Raw genomic sequence first — 14,666 nt, 5'->3', positions numbered from 1 at the left:
ATCTACATTTTGTAATGATAGAAACTTCACGTGGTAGGAATACTTGATATACAAAACAAGGTTGAATATTTAGAAAAAAAAGAAGAAGAAAAAAAGAAAAGAAAAGGAAAACATAAAAATCTAACGATTGTATGATTTATATAGCACCCCAATCGCAAAAAAACCTTCAAACAAGATAGGAAAATGAAGAGAAATGTCAATAAATTTATCTCTTCATCTCTGCATATACAATTCAATTGTGTAAAACGGAACAAAAACAAAACCAGATACAAAATTTAAAGAAATAATCACCCGGTTGTGTCTAGACACAGAGATACACATTTTGGGGTGAATTTTTAGGTAGGAACTGTACTTTTGTGGTGTTTTGAGTAACAGGAAAGGTTAAAGGAAAGGGTTCACTAACAACAACTGGTGAAAGCCCATAATGTTGTTAACTGGCTGTTACAGTTGTTTGTCCACACAATGTTTCCAATGGTTCTCAAATGCGCGCACGTTAATGCGTTTTCACTAGACGATATCGTGTCTGTATATAAAGCAATTGTTATTTTGTTGCCCTGTTGTTGTGTAATTATAACAACTGAATACCGATGTACTGTATAAAATGTAGACATATTACAATAGGCAATTTACATCAACAAACACACCCTTATATGGGTGTTTGACGAACGGTTACAAACAGTTTCACCAATAGAATATGCTCAAAATTAAACATTCTTAACAATGGGCCTTTCTTCAAAATAAATAAACAATAATTGAGAACAATAATAGTTGCTAAGCACTCAGTGTGAAAAAGCATAAGTTGACAGCACCACCTGTTTGTGATGCCGCTTAGCAACAGGTCCCCGAAGAAAACAACAAAGCACAAAACGTCATCTGAATTATAATAATATTACGGTTTGCTGAGTTTTGCTCCCCATTATTGCCGTCGCATAATTTCCCCTCATAATTTTCAGTCGAAATTTTCCTCTTGAACGATCTGCAATTATTATAACAATGGCGCGGCAAGTACCGTGCAATATTGATGACTTCATGGTAAGTAATAGAAGCGTTACCAAGGCTGCACCACCTGTAACCTTGGCATCGATTGCTAACCACTCCCAGCATCCATCAGGGAAAATTCTAATGAATAAAAACCAAGAGGACTGGTTGGTTGGCATGGAGACAAAAAACGCAGACAAATTCTGGTTGCACAACAACAGTCTACCGCTACTTATTTACTGTGTACTCACAGATGAGAGCACAGTTCACTGGTAGACTTTTATTGGTGTTTGTGTGTAAACATGGAGCGCGCTACTCGTAAGAAGTTACTAGATTCCAAGAAGGCACAGCTTGCTGAAACCATCGATGCAGATGCAATCGCTAAGGAATTGGTCTCAAAAGATGTAATAAACGAAGGCATAAGAGATCTGATTCTCAAGTTGAAAACCAATACGGAGAAGACGAATAAGCTAGTGGATGCGCTCAAGATCACAAAGGGGAAGAAGTTTGAGCTGTTCTGTAATGTGCTGAGTGAACAGGGCCACGAGAAACTTGCCCAAGAGCTCATGCCGAAAGAAAAAGACCGAGATAACGAAGGGAGACGGAAGAACAGAACTCCATCTGCCGGTGGTAAGTACAAAAAGGATTACATAATAATTATATAATGACCATTGGCAGAGATTAATTTGGGGTTGAACCTAGACAAATTGACTGGAGCGGGACTTGAACCCACGACCTCCGGATTACAGTATCTCTACGACTGAGCTATCCAGCTTTATTGTTGGTGGTCTCCCTATTTTGTCAATACCTTTGTTTAGGGGTGCCAGTCAGAAGCCATATATAACCGTTAGTCACCCAAATTTACGATATAACCCGTGGGAAGCAGCAGCCAGGGGATGCGAACCCATTGCATTGATCAAAAATAATCGAAATGAGAAGGGGTTCGCCCCAGCGTTTAGTGGTTTGATAGGCTGTATATTGTAAAAGGAGTAGGTCTTTTTTGAAACGAGGTCTCACATTCCTTGCAGGGAAATACTGAATGTTAAAGCGCCTTGAGTGTCACTGAGTGACGGATATAAGCGCCAAATAAGAAGCCACTATTATTATATGAGGTGTTTCATATAACAGACAAACATGACTGCGTAAGAAGCTGGCAATAGCGTCCAAGGAAGGGGAACCTGCAAAGTGCATCCCCAAGTTGCTCTGAAAATAAATTTGATATTATTTTAGTTCATCTAGGCATAGAATGGGGAAAAGTTGTGGTTTCCAATTCACGTTAAGAATTTGGGTCATTTAAGGCCAATGGGGAGTTGAATGAGATCTTAATGTAAGCTTTTGGTCATTTGTTTTATAATCTGCATGATGGCTGATCAATCCTGCCAGTGTTCTTTTTGATAAACACATGGCTATGAAATTAATTGAAATACAAAATTATCAACAATAAATCAACATGGATCATTACACTACAGTATTACTTCATGTCAATGTATGCTTATCAATCTGTGTCTCATAATGCTATAATGACGTTTTATTCAAGGTAGTTTGACGTGATGTGTTTACACACCACGCTGTTAATGCATTTCACATTAATTGTCATATAATGTCAGATATTGAGTTAAATTGCACAATTTTTTCGCAATTCTTTTTCTATCCCTGAATACAATATTTCTTTTCAGGATTTGGTAGAACTGAAAAACAGCTTACCCGTTGACTACTGTATAACTCTTACTTTGTGTATAGGCCCTATGTGTATTCTTTATCCCCGATCAAATTTAACATCTAATTATACGTCATTATCATGAATATTCATGATCAAACACCCATGTCCTGACCAATGCGCAAAGTCACGACAACTTTATGGATTATAATATTGCGCTTGTGTGTGCGTAGCTATGTGCTCATTTGTAGCATTGTTCGCGATAGGTCAATGTGAAGTGCAATATAAAAACTCACTGAATTGTAAGGTCAAACCATACACTTCCTCTAGAAACATGTTTCAATCTGAAAGTTCTTACCAGTATCAACCCTCTAGAGGAATATTTCCATCTTAAAGTTCATAATGATTTCTAAAGTTCATACTAGTGTCAATCCTCTCGAGAATAATTTCCCTCAAAGTTCAGTGATTTCTAAAGTTCATACTAGTACAAATCCTCCAGAGAAATATTTCAATCTAAAAGTTCAGTGATTTCTAAAGTTCATACTAGTACCAATCCGCCACAGAAATATTTCCATCTGAAAGCTCACTGATTCTAAAGTTCATACCAGTACCAATCCTCCAGAGAAATGTTTCCATCTGAAAGCTCACTGATTCTAAAGTTCATACCAGTACCAATCCTCCAGAGAAATATTTCCATCTGAAAGCTCACTGATTCTAAAGTTCATACCAGAGAAATGTTTCCATCTGAAAGCGTACTGATTCTAAAGTTCATACCAGTACCAATCCTCCAGAGAAATATTTGCATCTGAAAGCTCACTGATTCTAAAGTTCATACCAGTACCAATCTTCCAGAGAAATGTTTCCATCTGAAAGCTCACTGATTCATAAGTTCATACCAGTACCAATCCTCCAGAGAAATATTTCCATCTGAAAGCTCACTGATTCTAAAGTTCATACCAGTACCAATCCTCCAGAGAAATGTTTCCATCTGGAAGCTCACTGATTCTCAGTTCATACCAGTACCAATCCTCCAGAGAAATGTTTCCATCTGAAAGCTCACTGATTCTAAAGTTCATACCAGTACCAATCCTACAGAGAAATGTTTCCATCTAGAAACTCACTGATTCTAAAGTTCATACCAGTACCAATCCTCCAGAGAAATGTTTCCATCTGAAAGCTCACTGATTCTAAAGTTCATACCAGTACCAATCCTCCAGAGAAATATTTCCACCTGAAAACTCACTGATTCTAAAGTTCATACCAGTACCAATCCTCCAGAGAAATGTTTCCATCTGAAAGCTCACTGATTCTAAAGTTCATACCAGCACCAATCCTCCAGAGAAATATTTCCACCTGAAAGCTCACTGATTCTAAAGTTCATACCAGTACCAATCCTCCAGAGAAATATTTCCATCTGAAAGCTCACTGATTCTAAAGTTCATACCAGTACCAATCCTCCAGAGCAACATTTCCATCTGAAAGCTCACTGATTCTAAAGTTCAAACCAGTACCAATCCTCCAGAGAAATGTTTCCATCTGAAAGCTCACTGATTCATAAGTTCATACCAGTACCAATCCTCCAGAGAAATATTTCCATCTGAAAGCTCACTGATTCTAAAGTTCATACCAGTACCAATCCTCCAGAGAAATGTTTCCATCTGGAAGCTCACTGATTCTCAGTTCATACCAGTACCAATCCTCCAGAGAAATGTTTCCATCTGAAAGCTCACTGATTCTAAAGTTCATACCAGTACCAATCCTCCAGAGAAATGTTTCCATCTGAAAGCTCACTGATTCTAAAGTTCATACCAGTACCAATCCTCCAGAGAAATGTTTCCATCTGGAAGCTCACTGATTCTCAGTTCATACCAGTACCAATCCTCCAGAGAAATGTTTCCATCTGAAAGCTCACTGATTCTAAAGTTCATACCAGTACCAATCCTCCACAGAGAAATATTTCCACCTGAAAGCTCACTGATTCTAAAGTTCATACCAGTACCAATCCTCCTAAGAAATATTTCCATCTGAAAGCTCACTGATTCTAAAGTTCATACCATACTTAAGTTCATTTTGTTTTACTTAAATCAGTATTCTGATATCGTTTCTCCTGTTTGTTGTTGGATGGTGTTCCTTATTGAATGGTGAGACAATTCCACCCCCACCCCCCCCCCCCCCAAAAAAAAAAATAACTAAATAAAATAAAAAATAAAAAATAATAAACAAATAATAATAAGTAAATAAATAACTTAATATATAAATAAAAAAAAATTAAATAAAATAAGAAAAAAAGTAATAAAATCTATCATTGAATAATAAATAATGTTCTAAAACACAAATAAAAATCGATTATGTGTAAATAATAATATGGAATATTATAAACTTCCCCCTCCCAAACCACGTTTAAAATTGATTCCAATATCTTTTCATTTTGAAAGCATTTTGAGAAACATTTCACTTCGAAATGTGGTTCTGTAAAAATATATCAGCTTTAATTCACCCGAATTTGTATCTGAGAAGCGTTACCACAGTTACGCTTCTCAAGTTGTAAATTCCTTAAAGGGATTATTCTTCATGCGTGGACATTCCTGCGTGGACATGTCGGCGAAATCTAAAAAAAACGTGGCTACCCTTTATAAATGAAATTTTGACATGTTAGTTGTTTGTATACATCTACATTTATTTTGGAATAAAACAATTGAACGGTTCACAAACCAAAGATAGGCCTGCACTTTAAGGCATTGGACACTATTGGTAATTACTCAAAATAATTATTAGCATAAAAACCTACTTGGTTATGTGTAATGGAGCTGTTGATGATATAAAACATTGTGAGAAACTGCTTCCTTTAATGAAGTAACGTAGTTTTTGAGAAAGAGGCAGTTTCTCACTCAAATAATAAATGACCGGCTTGAAGCCTTTTATTAGCCAGCTAAAGCACACAAATTCGTCCAACAAGGATGTTTTTCTTTCAATATTCTCTTGCAATTGAGTCAAAGTGTTCACAACTTTCTTTATGCATAGTGTTGGGATACACCAAGTGAGAATACTGGTCTTTGACAATCACCAAACGTGTACGGTGCTTTTAAACCGTTTTAACACTATATGGTTTCTCTATGAGAATATTTAATGACATTATTCGACGGGGAGAAATAAAATAAACTGTGGTTGACCCTAAATTATCGTCTGTGACGACTGATAAACGACTCATGGTTGATACGTGCGTTGCTAATAGCGACGTCGTATACTTCAATGCATGACGCAGCAAAAATATAAATTAATGTTCTTTATTTTTTTCTCGGAACAAAATTTGTTACTAAAATGTAATAAAATGGATATAGGCCTTACTACTTTCATGCAAAGTGTTATAAATACAGCAGGACTCAAGTAAAATCATTCACTGAAAGTTGTTTATTCATAGCCCATGACTTCATCATACGGAAAGGCTATCAATGGAACTCCATATAGCACGAAATAGTATAAGCAAAAACTGTTTGTGCGTGGCTCGCTACTCTGGGCATGCAAACTGTCGTCGTGTTTGATTTGTTCTTGTTTATTTGTTAAACCTTTCACTTTCGTGCGTCCTATAGGGCTTGAGTGAACCCATACTCTTAGCGATAGTATACTATAATTAGTTATTTACGTGCATTGGTAGTACGCACGGGACCTACGGTTTCAATTCCCATCCGAAGGACGAAGTTGTTGAGTATATTATTTTGTCTAATCCTGTGAGATTCTTTTAGGGCCTTACATTCTTCCTTTTTTTTTTTACAGACGCAAAACTTAACTCATCCGTTTCAGGCAGTTACGTCGACGTCTTCAAAACATGTCGTAATTGTTTCATCAGTGACGTATCAGCCGATCCAGAGAGTTTAATTCGAAAGCTGGAGGCGGGAAATGGAGTAACCCTGACGAGCGCCACCAAGCGGCAGCTAGAGCTCGAATCTCACGCAGAGGCAAAGGCTGAGATATTGTTCGACGCCATATTGCCTCAAGTCAATGAATACGGGCCGTTTTTTGACCTTGTGCAGCTGTTACGAGATCCATTCCAACATCTCTCCAACAGTTTATGGGAACAGCTGAAGAACATCGTAGTGCCCCCAAAGAGTACGTTTACAATGACTCTGTCTATTCTTCATAATGATTTGCAATTTAAAATATGAATAATCCTGCTGACTCCCTGTTTTGTAGTTGCCCTACTTCTTTTGGGTTATTGGAAGCATTTTTTTCTAAACTTATTGGTATTCCCTTTTAATTTGTTCAACATTTGTGGCTAGAAACCGCTCTGTGTATTTTTAAATTGAGAAGAATTTTATCAATTTTTTTTTCAAGCACTCGTCAAAAACATTTTTTTTTAAATTGAAAGGAAACAAAAAAACACAGTTGAAGTGGTGAGTGATCGGCTAGATCAAGATGGAATGCCTACAAAAATAACAATTTTAAGTTTCAGTCTAGATCCGCTCCTCTCCACCTGGGTCTAAAAACTAAAATAATTAAATATTCTGCAAAAATGAGATAAATCTCTTTTGATTGAAAATTTCCAAGGAGGATAAAGCTTTATTGAAAACCACCGGGATCAAAATGACTGAAATACTTATCTAATTCATTGATATTTTCAATTTGTGTATTACATGAAGACCAACTTGCTGATTGTCGATTTATTATATTTCTTATAGGTGGTAAGCGCAAGAAGCACAGCGCAGGAAGTTTCCACTCATCTGTCCCATCATCATCAGGTAGCTTTAGAGGGTCTCCCAGCAACACCCGAAAGGGTGCCTCCAATGACGTCATGAAGTCACTGACAAACCTGCAGTCAGACCTCACAGAGTCACAGAGTGACAGTCTGAAGCAGTCCTTACAGCTAGAGAAGTGCATCCAGACAACAGCTGAAGCTAACTCGGCCATCAAGAAGCTCAAGGAGCAACTAGCACTCGCTGAGGATGACAGGGATGTTGCCACCTCCCAAGCAGATATGGCGAGGCAGCAGGCCACTGAAGCACGACAGCAGCTTGAAGTTGTCCTGACTGAGGCGGAAGGAGAGAGGAAGAGACTGGATGACCAGCATCGCAAGTGGGAAGGCCAAATGAGGAGGCGAATGGCAATGCTGGAGCAGAAGGAGACTTATCTTGCATCCAAGGAAGTTGAGATAAAGCGACGGGAGGAGGAAGGAAGGCAACGCATCCAGCTTACCAGACGCCAACAAGAATCTCTTGAGATGAAAGGACGGGATATGGCCTACCGGGGTGATCGCCAAGAACGTCGTAGCGCCGAGCATTACGTCAGAGAGGATAGGATCAAAGAACGGGAAAGCAACATCGAGAACAAGGAGTCGCAGCTGGCCGAGAAAGAAGATGAGGTCACGAAGAAAGAAGGTGCCCTGAAGAAGAAGGAGATCGATCTACGTCGTAAAGAAATAGAGACAGTACGCCTCGAAGAGCAGATAAAGACGATGCAGGTAGCGCAGCGAAAGGTGGCCGCTCAACTTAAACAGAGAGAGCAAAATGTGGCCCGGGCAGAAGAAGATTTAACGATCATCGGTGAGGGTCTGGAGCAGCGTGAGAAAAAACTCAAGGAGAAAGACGCTAAACTCAAACAGAAGGATTTGCAGATACAAGAGGCATCGAAGGAGTTGGAAGAACAACAGAACCAAGTTGATAAGAAGGAAAGAGACGTACAGGAAATGGCACAGGAGCAGCGGGAGTGGGAAATCGCCTTGGAAACCAAGGCAGAAGAGATGGGAGATGCTTCAACAGAATACGAGAAGAGAGAGGAAATACTGCGTCAGAAAGAAGATGATCTCATGTTCAAGAAGAAAGAGATGGACAGTCTGCAAGATGTCTTGGATTGTCGCCTACAGGCCCAGGAGAGAATGGAGCGTGCCCTGAGGATGATTGAGGTTGAGCAGATACGCCGTGATAAAGAGCTCCTTAACAGGGAGTCTGAGCATTTCCACAGTCTCCCAAACCGAGATAAGATGACTGAAATGGAAGACCGCTTGGAGGAGCTTGAGAAGAAGGATGGAGAGCTACAGAAACGTGAGGAGCTCCTCAGCTGGATTGAAGTAGAGCAACAGCGTCGAGAGGTAGAGCTACAGAAGCAAGAGCTGATGACGGAGAAGGCACTTAGACAGAAACAGGAACTTGGAGAGCATCCAGATGAGGCTGATTTTGACATGGATGATGACCAGAGGACCGAATTGGAGTCTGTTCCACTTAGCGAGAACCAGGATAATGAACAAGAAGCACACGGCTTTGAGATCGCTCTGAAGGGTGCCCGATATCCTAGACAATCTAGGAAGGATTTCTTTGATGTAAAAGCAGCCGGACTTCAGACTGTTGGAGATTTCAAGAATGTCTTGGAAGCAGAAGAAGGGATACCGGCCAGTTGGCAGAAGCTGTACATGAACGGTCAGCTTTTGGAAGATAACTCGCCAATACCCAGCACGGACAATGGCGGTCCGAAACCCAAGTTTGAAATGCGATTGGCAACACCTGCTGTGAACCAACGGAACCTTTTCAAACTAAAGGTGAGTTTTGCTGAAACATTGCACCCTGAGTTGTTATTCTTATGTTTAAGGCACTCCCCTGTCTTTAAGTTTCGGACATAATCTTACTTTAGGTCAGGTCCTGACATTCCAACTGACTCTTCAATCCCTGCAATTGTATTATTTTGTTTTGTTGTTAATTGCATTGTTCTTGCATAGTTATTATTGTTATTATCCCCTTTGCTGCCACTCCCAAGGTTTTATCTAAAACTTTGGTGTTGTCCATGGCTACATGGTAGTTACATGTTTTATGGCTTCCTGGAAAAAGATATTTACAAAATAAGGAGACCGCCAACATTAAACTAACTAGCTCAGTTGGTAGAGAGCTCATTGATCTTGAGATCGCAGGTTCAAATCTCGCTCAATTCAAATAGACCGTACGCACATGACGTCATTTCAGTAGGGCGCCCTCACCTAGATGGCCGCTGGATGACGTCAATCAATGCATAAGGTCTATTGTCTTTGTTCAACCCAAAATTATTATTATCTAACTAACTAACTTAATACCCATTTATGTCTTGGCAGGTGAAAAGTTGTCACGGTCCCACCCACACCATAGACTTCTCTTCTGAAGACACTGTTGCGTTGGCCAAGTGCCGGATTTACAAGTATACTGGCATACCCCCTCACCAGCAGCAGCTTTCGTACAAAGAAGTACTGCTGGAGAACCACGCCTCTCTCCAGCTGTACTCGATCAGGAAGAATGCGACCCTTGACCTCAGGTTGAGGTTTCCTGTGGTTGCAAAGCTGTCTGATACTGAGGAGCTTGTCATAACCGCAGATGAGATCAACACCACTGCAAACATCAAAGCCACCATCTTCGAGAGGACCAAAATACCACTGGATCACATAAAGGTAAACAAGAAAAACAACAACATCAACAACAACAGCATCAACAAAAGCAAAAAAAGAACAAAAACAAAAACATAAAGAACAACAACGACGACACTTTTTGCCGCAGTCAAGTAATTCTTTCTATATTTTGTTTTGTTGTTCTTGATTTAGATTTCTTACAAAAACAAACAACTGGAAGACTACCGGACTTTGTCCCACTACAACATCGACGAGGGTGCCATTCTTCAAGTTACCTGCCCCGTGGTAGTCCAGCTTCTCCCCGCTGGTACCGACATCAATGTGGACGTGGAACCCGGAATGACCGTGACCCACCTGAAGCCTCTCCTTGCCCGCAAGAAGAACCTTCCGATCGAAAAGATGTACCTAGTCTGCGGTGACCAAGTCCTTGCAGACGATCAAGATGTGATTGAGCTACTGAGAGCTAATAAGGATATAACCATGCACGTTGGTAACGTGCTCGTTATGTCCTCTTCTGGCCAATTGACACAGGAATCCGCTGAAAATAAGGCAGATAATTCACATCTTGACCAGGCCCTTGATCTTAGTGTGTCCTCTTTGAATCTCAAGCAACCTCAGTCCACTCGTTAGGGTTTCTTGTCATTACTCTATGTTATAACATGGCGATGCACGCGATGGCAATTTACAGGCAGTTTCCATGAAAATTACAAAAAATCACATGCTTATTTCCACATTGTCTTAGGGAAAGTAAGATACTATTAGAAAAAAATGTCTAATACCCCAACCTGCGGCGCAGTTGGTTGCCTCCAAGTTGGCTGTTATAATTGCCTTGCTCTACATGAGCCGAGAAACCAACCCATATGCCTTCTAGCTATAACCTTAATGAATCCCCACAAGCTATGAGTCCCTTCGCCCATAGAGGGACATAACTGCGGCACAATTTTTGATTTAATGAGGTCATCTGTCCACTACACTGCATGTATAGAATTAACCGGTGTTTGGTTCTAGGCCAGCATATAACTTTCTTCTCTTTTCAAAATATCGGGGTGTCTATTCTTCATCGATTTTCATCACAAAAGGCTCATTTTTGCGGTAAACGTGCTTTTGAAATCAAAATCAGCAGCTGATACAAGTAACTTTAGGACGGGGAAAGTCTTATAAAAGATGAAACCATGATGGTAAAAACACTTTCTATTTCTTTAGATAATTGTAAAAGTAGAAATGTTTACGCTTCATTTGAGCTTTAATTTTTCTTTCATAAATTCTTTATGCCCTCGACCTTCGATCTTTGAGCACTCGACCCTTTACCGATCCATGCACCCTGATCTCCCTTTCTTTGTCTAAGCCATTGCGAGCACATCGTCAAAGCCGCCATATTTGAAATATTTCATGTTGAGAAAAGCAACTTCATAGATGAGCTGTTTTGCCATAAAAACCGGGACGAAAGTGTTTTAGAAGGAGGCCAAGATATGACATGTTATTTTCATATCAATGCACATCATGCATTCGAAATTTTAAATGATTAGTATCAAATTAAATTCGAGTTGGGATGTTATTCTTTGGAAGAGCCCGAGTGCCTGTGTGTGACGCAAATGTTTTCAAGCTGCAATTACTTCGCTTTCAAAATAGTAAATTTTTCCTTCCTTCGTTTTTTTTTATATGTTTTGTTTAAACATTTATCTCAGGAGAGATGATTATGCCATGGCTGAAGATTTGATAAGGTAGTACGAACTAAAGGCTGACGAACGTTTATTTTTTCATCGTAAAATGTGTGTAAAATTAAAAAAGAAATATATATATATATTTAATCTTATAATATTATAATAGTATGTGAATCAAGTATAGTCGTATAAAATATATAATATAATGTGGTACAAAGTGAAAGCGAGAATATAATAATGATAATTTATTTCATAATGCACCAATTCCAGACAACGCTGTTTGCATCCATCGTAGGTTCCCCCAAAGAAAAAAAAAACTTAAAGTAAACAAGTTTCATTGTTATTAATAATTTCACCAAACATTGACATTCTGATCACAATTTGCTTTCATCGCGTGATAAAGGTAGGGTCAAATAGCTTGTGTTACAGCGTAGTTTTACCAAGATAGGTAAATAACATTAGACAGTTTTAGCTGAAAAACAACAACAAAAAAACAAAAAACAGTCGCAGTATTTTCACAAGCGTGTCAAATCAATCCATAATTAGCAAGGTGACAGCGGGTACCAACCGCATCATTGATGGCTGCAGCATTCTCGAACGGACACCAGCCAGCCCTCAGACATCTCAGAAACGATTTATGCATGAATCGTTTTTAGAGTTTTAGACATTAATCTATGACCCTAACTTTTAAAGGCAGGGTTTGAAAATGTTAAAAAGTTTTATTGTCAACCACTCTGGTGGCAAATAATTTCCAGATGCCTGGGAAAGGCTTCATGCCGAATGCCATTCTCAGATTCAAATGGTGCCGTTTCTAATAGGAGCGCTCCAGTAGTGCTCTTGCCAAGTAGTTTTTTATGCACACTAACTTTCAGAGTAATTAGCAAAGGGATACCCTGCCTTTTTTAGAACAGAAAGTTGTCCAAGACACTTTTCTTTGAATTCGTGTAGTATCAAGTATTTGAAGAATATTTAATGGCACATTTGTTCAGTGCTCTTGATATCTAGTTCTGTTTTAGTCAACAGATTCGAACATTTGCCCAACGGTATGAATATTTCACCGAACCCACCTGATTTTTACTATAATTTTAGTAGGGAGAATGAAATATTTAAACAAGTGGTAACGAGGTTGAACCCCATAAGGCCGTATCCAAATTGGCGTCTACAGCTACGGCTACGGCTGTTGATAAGGGTGTTGCTAAGGACGTCGTATACCTCAATTTGGGAATAATTTTACCATTAAAACCTCCGAGTTACGGTTTGTTTATTTCGCATTCCCCCTTACCGAGCACCTTAAGAAATTATGGCACTTTCTCAACTACTTCTTGAGTCTTGATTTTAAAACATATTATTGTATGCACATCTTTAATATAAGTTTATTAGAACCTACACAAATCAAGTTGAGTTCCGTTTATTGTTCTAATTATACGAATCAAGCAATAAAATAAATAGGTCTTTTAAACTCATTTTTAAGACTTGAAATCTAGCACCGATTAAATATATTAGTATCTAGTTATTATTTCTAGTAGTTAAATTACCCTTAATCTGTTGTTGGTTGAACAAGGGAGGAAGTTTGTAGTTTGTAGTTTTGTAGATGTGGGGGAAAACCACAGAGAACTATTTCTTAGGGAAACCCACGCAGTCAAGACAGGGACTGAAAACCCAACCCGCATAGTGCCCCAGCGGGATTCGAACCGGGGTCCTATAGACGTGGCAGGTGATGAAAGAAACTACTATAAGATACGAAAACCATAAACCTCCGCAATGGTTCGTCAATTAGGTTCACTCAATTGGTTCACTCGTGTTCATGATTGTTTTAGGGGACCCAGGAGTGAACTCTTCCATGGCCCGATTTCACATAGGGCCTGATTTCTGGGTCTGGCTAACCCGACTGGTTAAAATGTTAACTCACTGCGACAGTTGGACCCATTTAGGGGTCACTTTGACGCAGTGTTTAGTCATACTGACCAAGAAATTGGTCAGGGCCCATCATGACCGGGAATCCGGGTAAATGTATAATGTTCCCGTGTGCATTTTTGTCTTTTTCTGAAGGCATAGAATTTCAATCTTCAAAATGTTTCCAGATTTTTTTTTAAGGATGCCCCTTTTAGATACGATCTTGAAAACAAAATTCCCAATTGAAAATCACCACGACAGTGACGATTTAGATGCAAAGAATAAACTGATTCCCGTATAGACTATTTTCCTCTTGTACGTAAGATATATTTACAATGAAGACAACATGGAGTTAGGGTGGGGGTGGGGCGGGGTTACACCATGTCCGACCATTTCGAGCACCAAATGAAGCCGGAAATTGTCATGCGCGTGGCCCCGTAATTTCCACGTATTTATTTCAAACCCTCGCAGGAATACCAGTGAAGATAAACCAGCTAATTCACATATGCACCATCTGGTCGAATGTGTGTCCTCAATGAAGTATGCAACCTCAGTCTAATCGTATGTCACCTTAATTGCAAAAAGGGTTTCTTGACCTTTCAAAATGTTTGAATTCCCTGTGTATGCCAACATTCCCCAAGTTTGAAACAAGGCCGTATTACACGGACATGTAGTCCCAAATAGACCCCTTGCATTTGCCGCAATGTTTGTAAGACGTGCACGCGTGGAAGGAGATCATTGGCTGAGAGTCATGTACAGCGCGTACACGTGTGCATGTGTTATTGTAGTTTATGTGACGTCATTTGAGGAGGGCGCCCTTTCGTAGACTCAGTGCTCAAGGATTGATAACGTCAACAGAGGTCTATTTATATCTCGCTCATTGTTAATAGACTGTGCAAGTATATTATTAGTAACTTCCGGGATAAATAGTGAACCCAACCATGAAGAGCTTTACGTTGGAGAGATTTGTTGTCGTCAACTAGTTTAGTTTAACGTAGTTTATGTCCATTACAAATCAATTAGCCCGACGTGTTTTGGGAATGTAAAATATTGTGGGATTTGAGATGTGGCCTCCCGGAGATACGCCCCTCCCACCCCACACATGGTAAACTGTATACAAACT

The 14,666-nt window shown here is 39.4% G+C and overlaps 1 protein-coding gene across 1 annotated transcript; it reads left to right on the top strand.

The window, feature by feature from the left end:
* Positions 1 to 926: 926 nt before the first annotated feature.
* LOC139946565 (uncharacterized) lies at positions 927 to 13,127 on the top strand. Its single transcript, XM_071944264.1, has 5 exons — positions 927 to 1,608; positions 6,407 to 6,739; positions 7,309 to 9,158; positions 9,702 to 10,031; positions 10,182 to 13,127. Exons 1-5 carry the CDS (start codon positions 1,281 to 1,283, stop codon positions 10,617 to 10,619), a joined length of 3,279 nt encoding a protein of 1,092 aa, XP_071800365.1. The 5' UTR covers positions 927 to 1,280; the 3' UTR covers positions 10,620 to 13,127.
* Positions 13,128 to 14,666: the final 1,539 nt, after the last annotated feature.

Source organism: Asterias amurensis, chromosome 13 (assembly GCF_032118995.1).
Source record: "Asterias amurensis chromosome 13, ASM3211899v1".
Classification (NCBI taxonomy): domain Eukaryota; kingdom Metazoa; phylum Echinodermata; class Asteroidea; order Forcipulatida; family Asteriidae; genus Asterias; species Asterias amurensis.
Note: the sequence above shows the minus strand (reverse complement) of the source record. Positions and strands in the feature narration are given on the sequence as shown.

Bases quoted from the DNA above. Each gene is read 5' to 3' on its own strand.
- LOC139946565 (XM_071944264.1), top strand. From the start codon at position 1,281: ATGGAGCGCGCTACTCGTAAGAAGTTACTAGATTCCAAGAAGGCACAG. The intron at 9,159-9,701 runs GTGAGTTTTGCT...ATGTCTTGGCAG, and splicing joins GGAACCTTTTCAAACTAAAG to GTGAAAAGTTGTCACGGTCC. The intron at 10,032-10,181 runs GTAAACAAGAAA...TTCTTGATTTAG, and splicing joins TACCACTGGATCACATAAAG to ATTTCTTACAAAAACAAACA.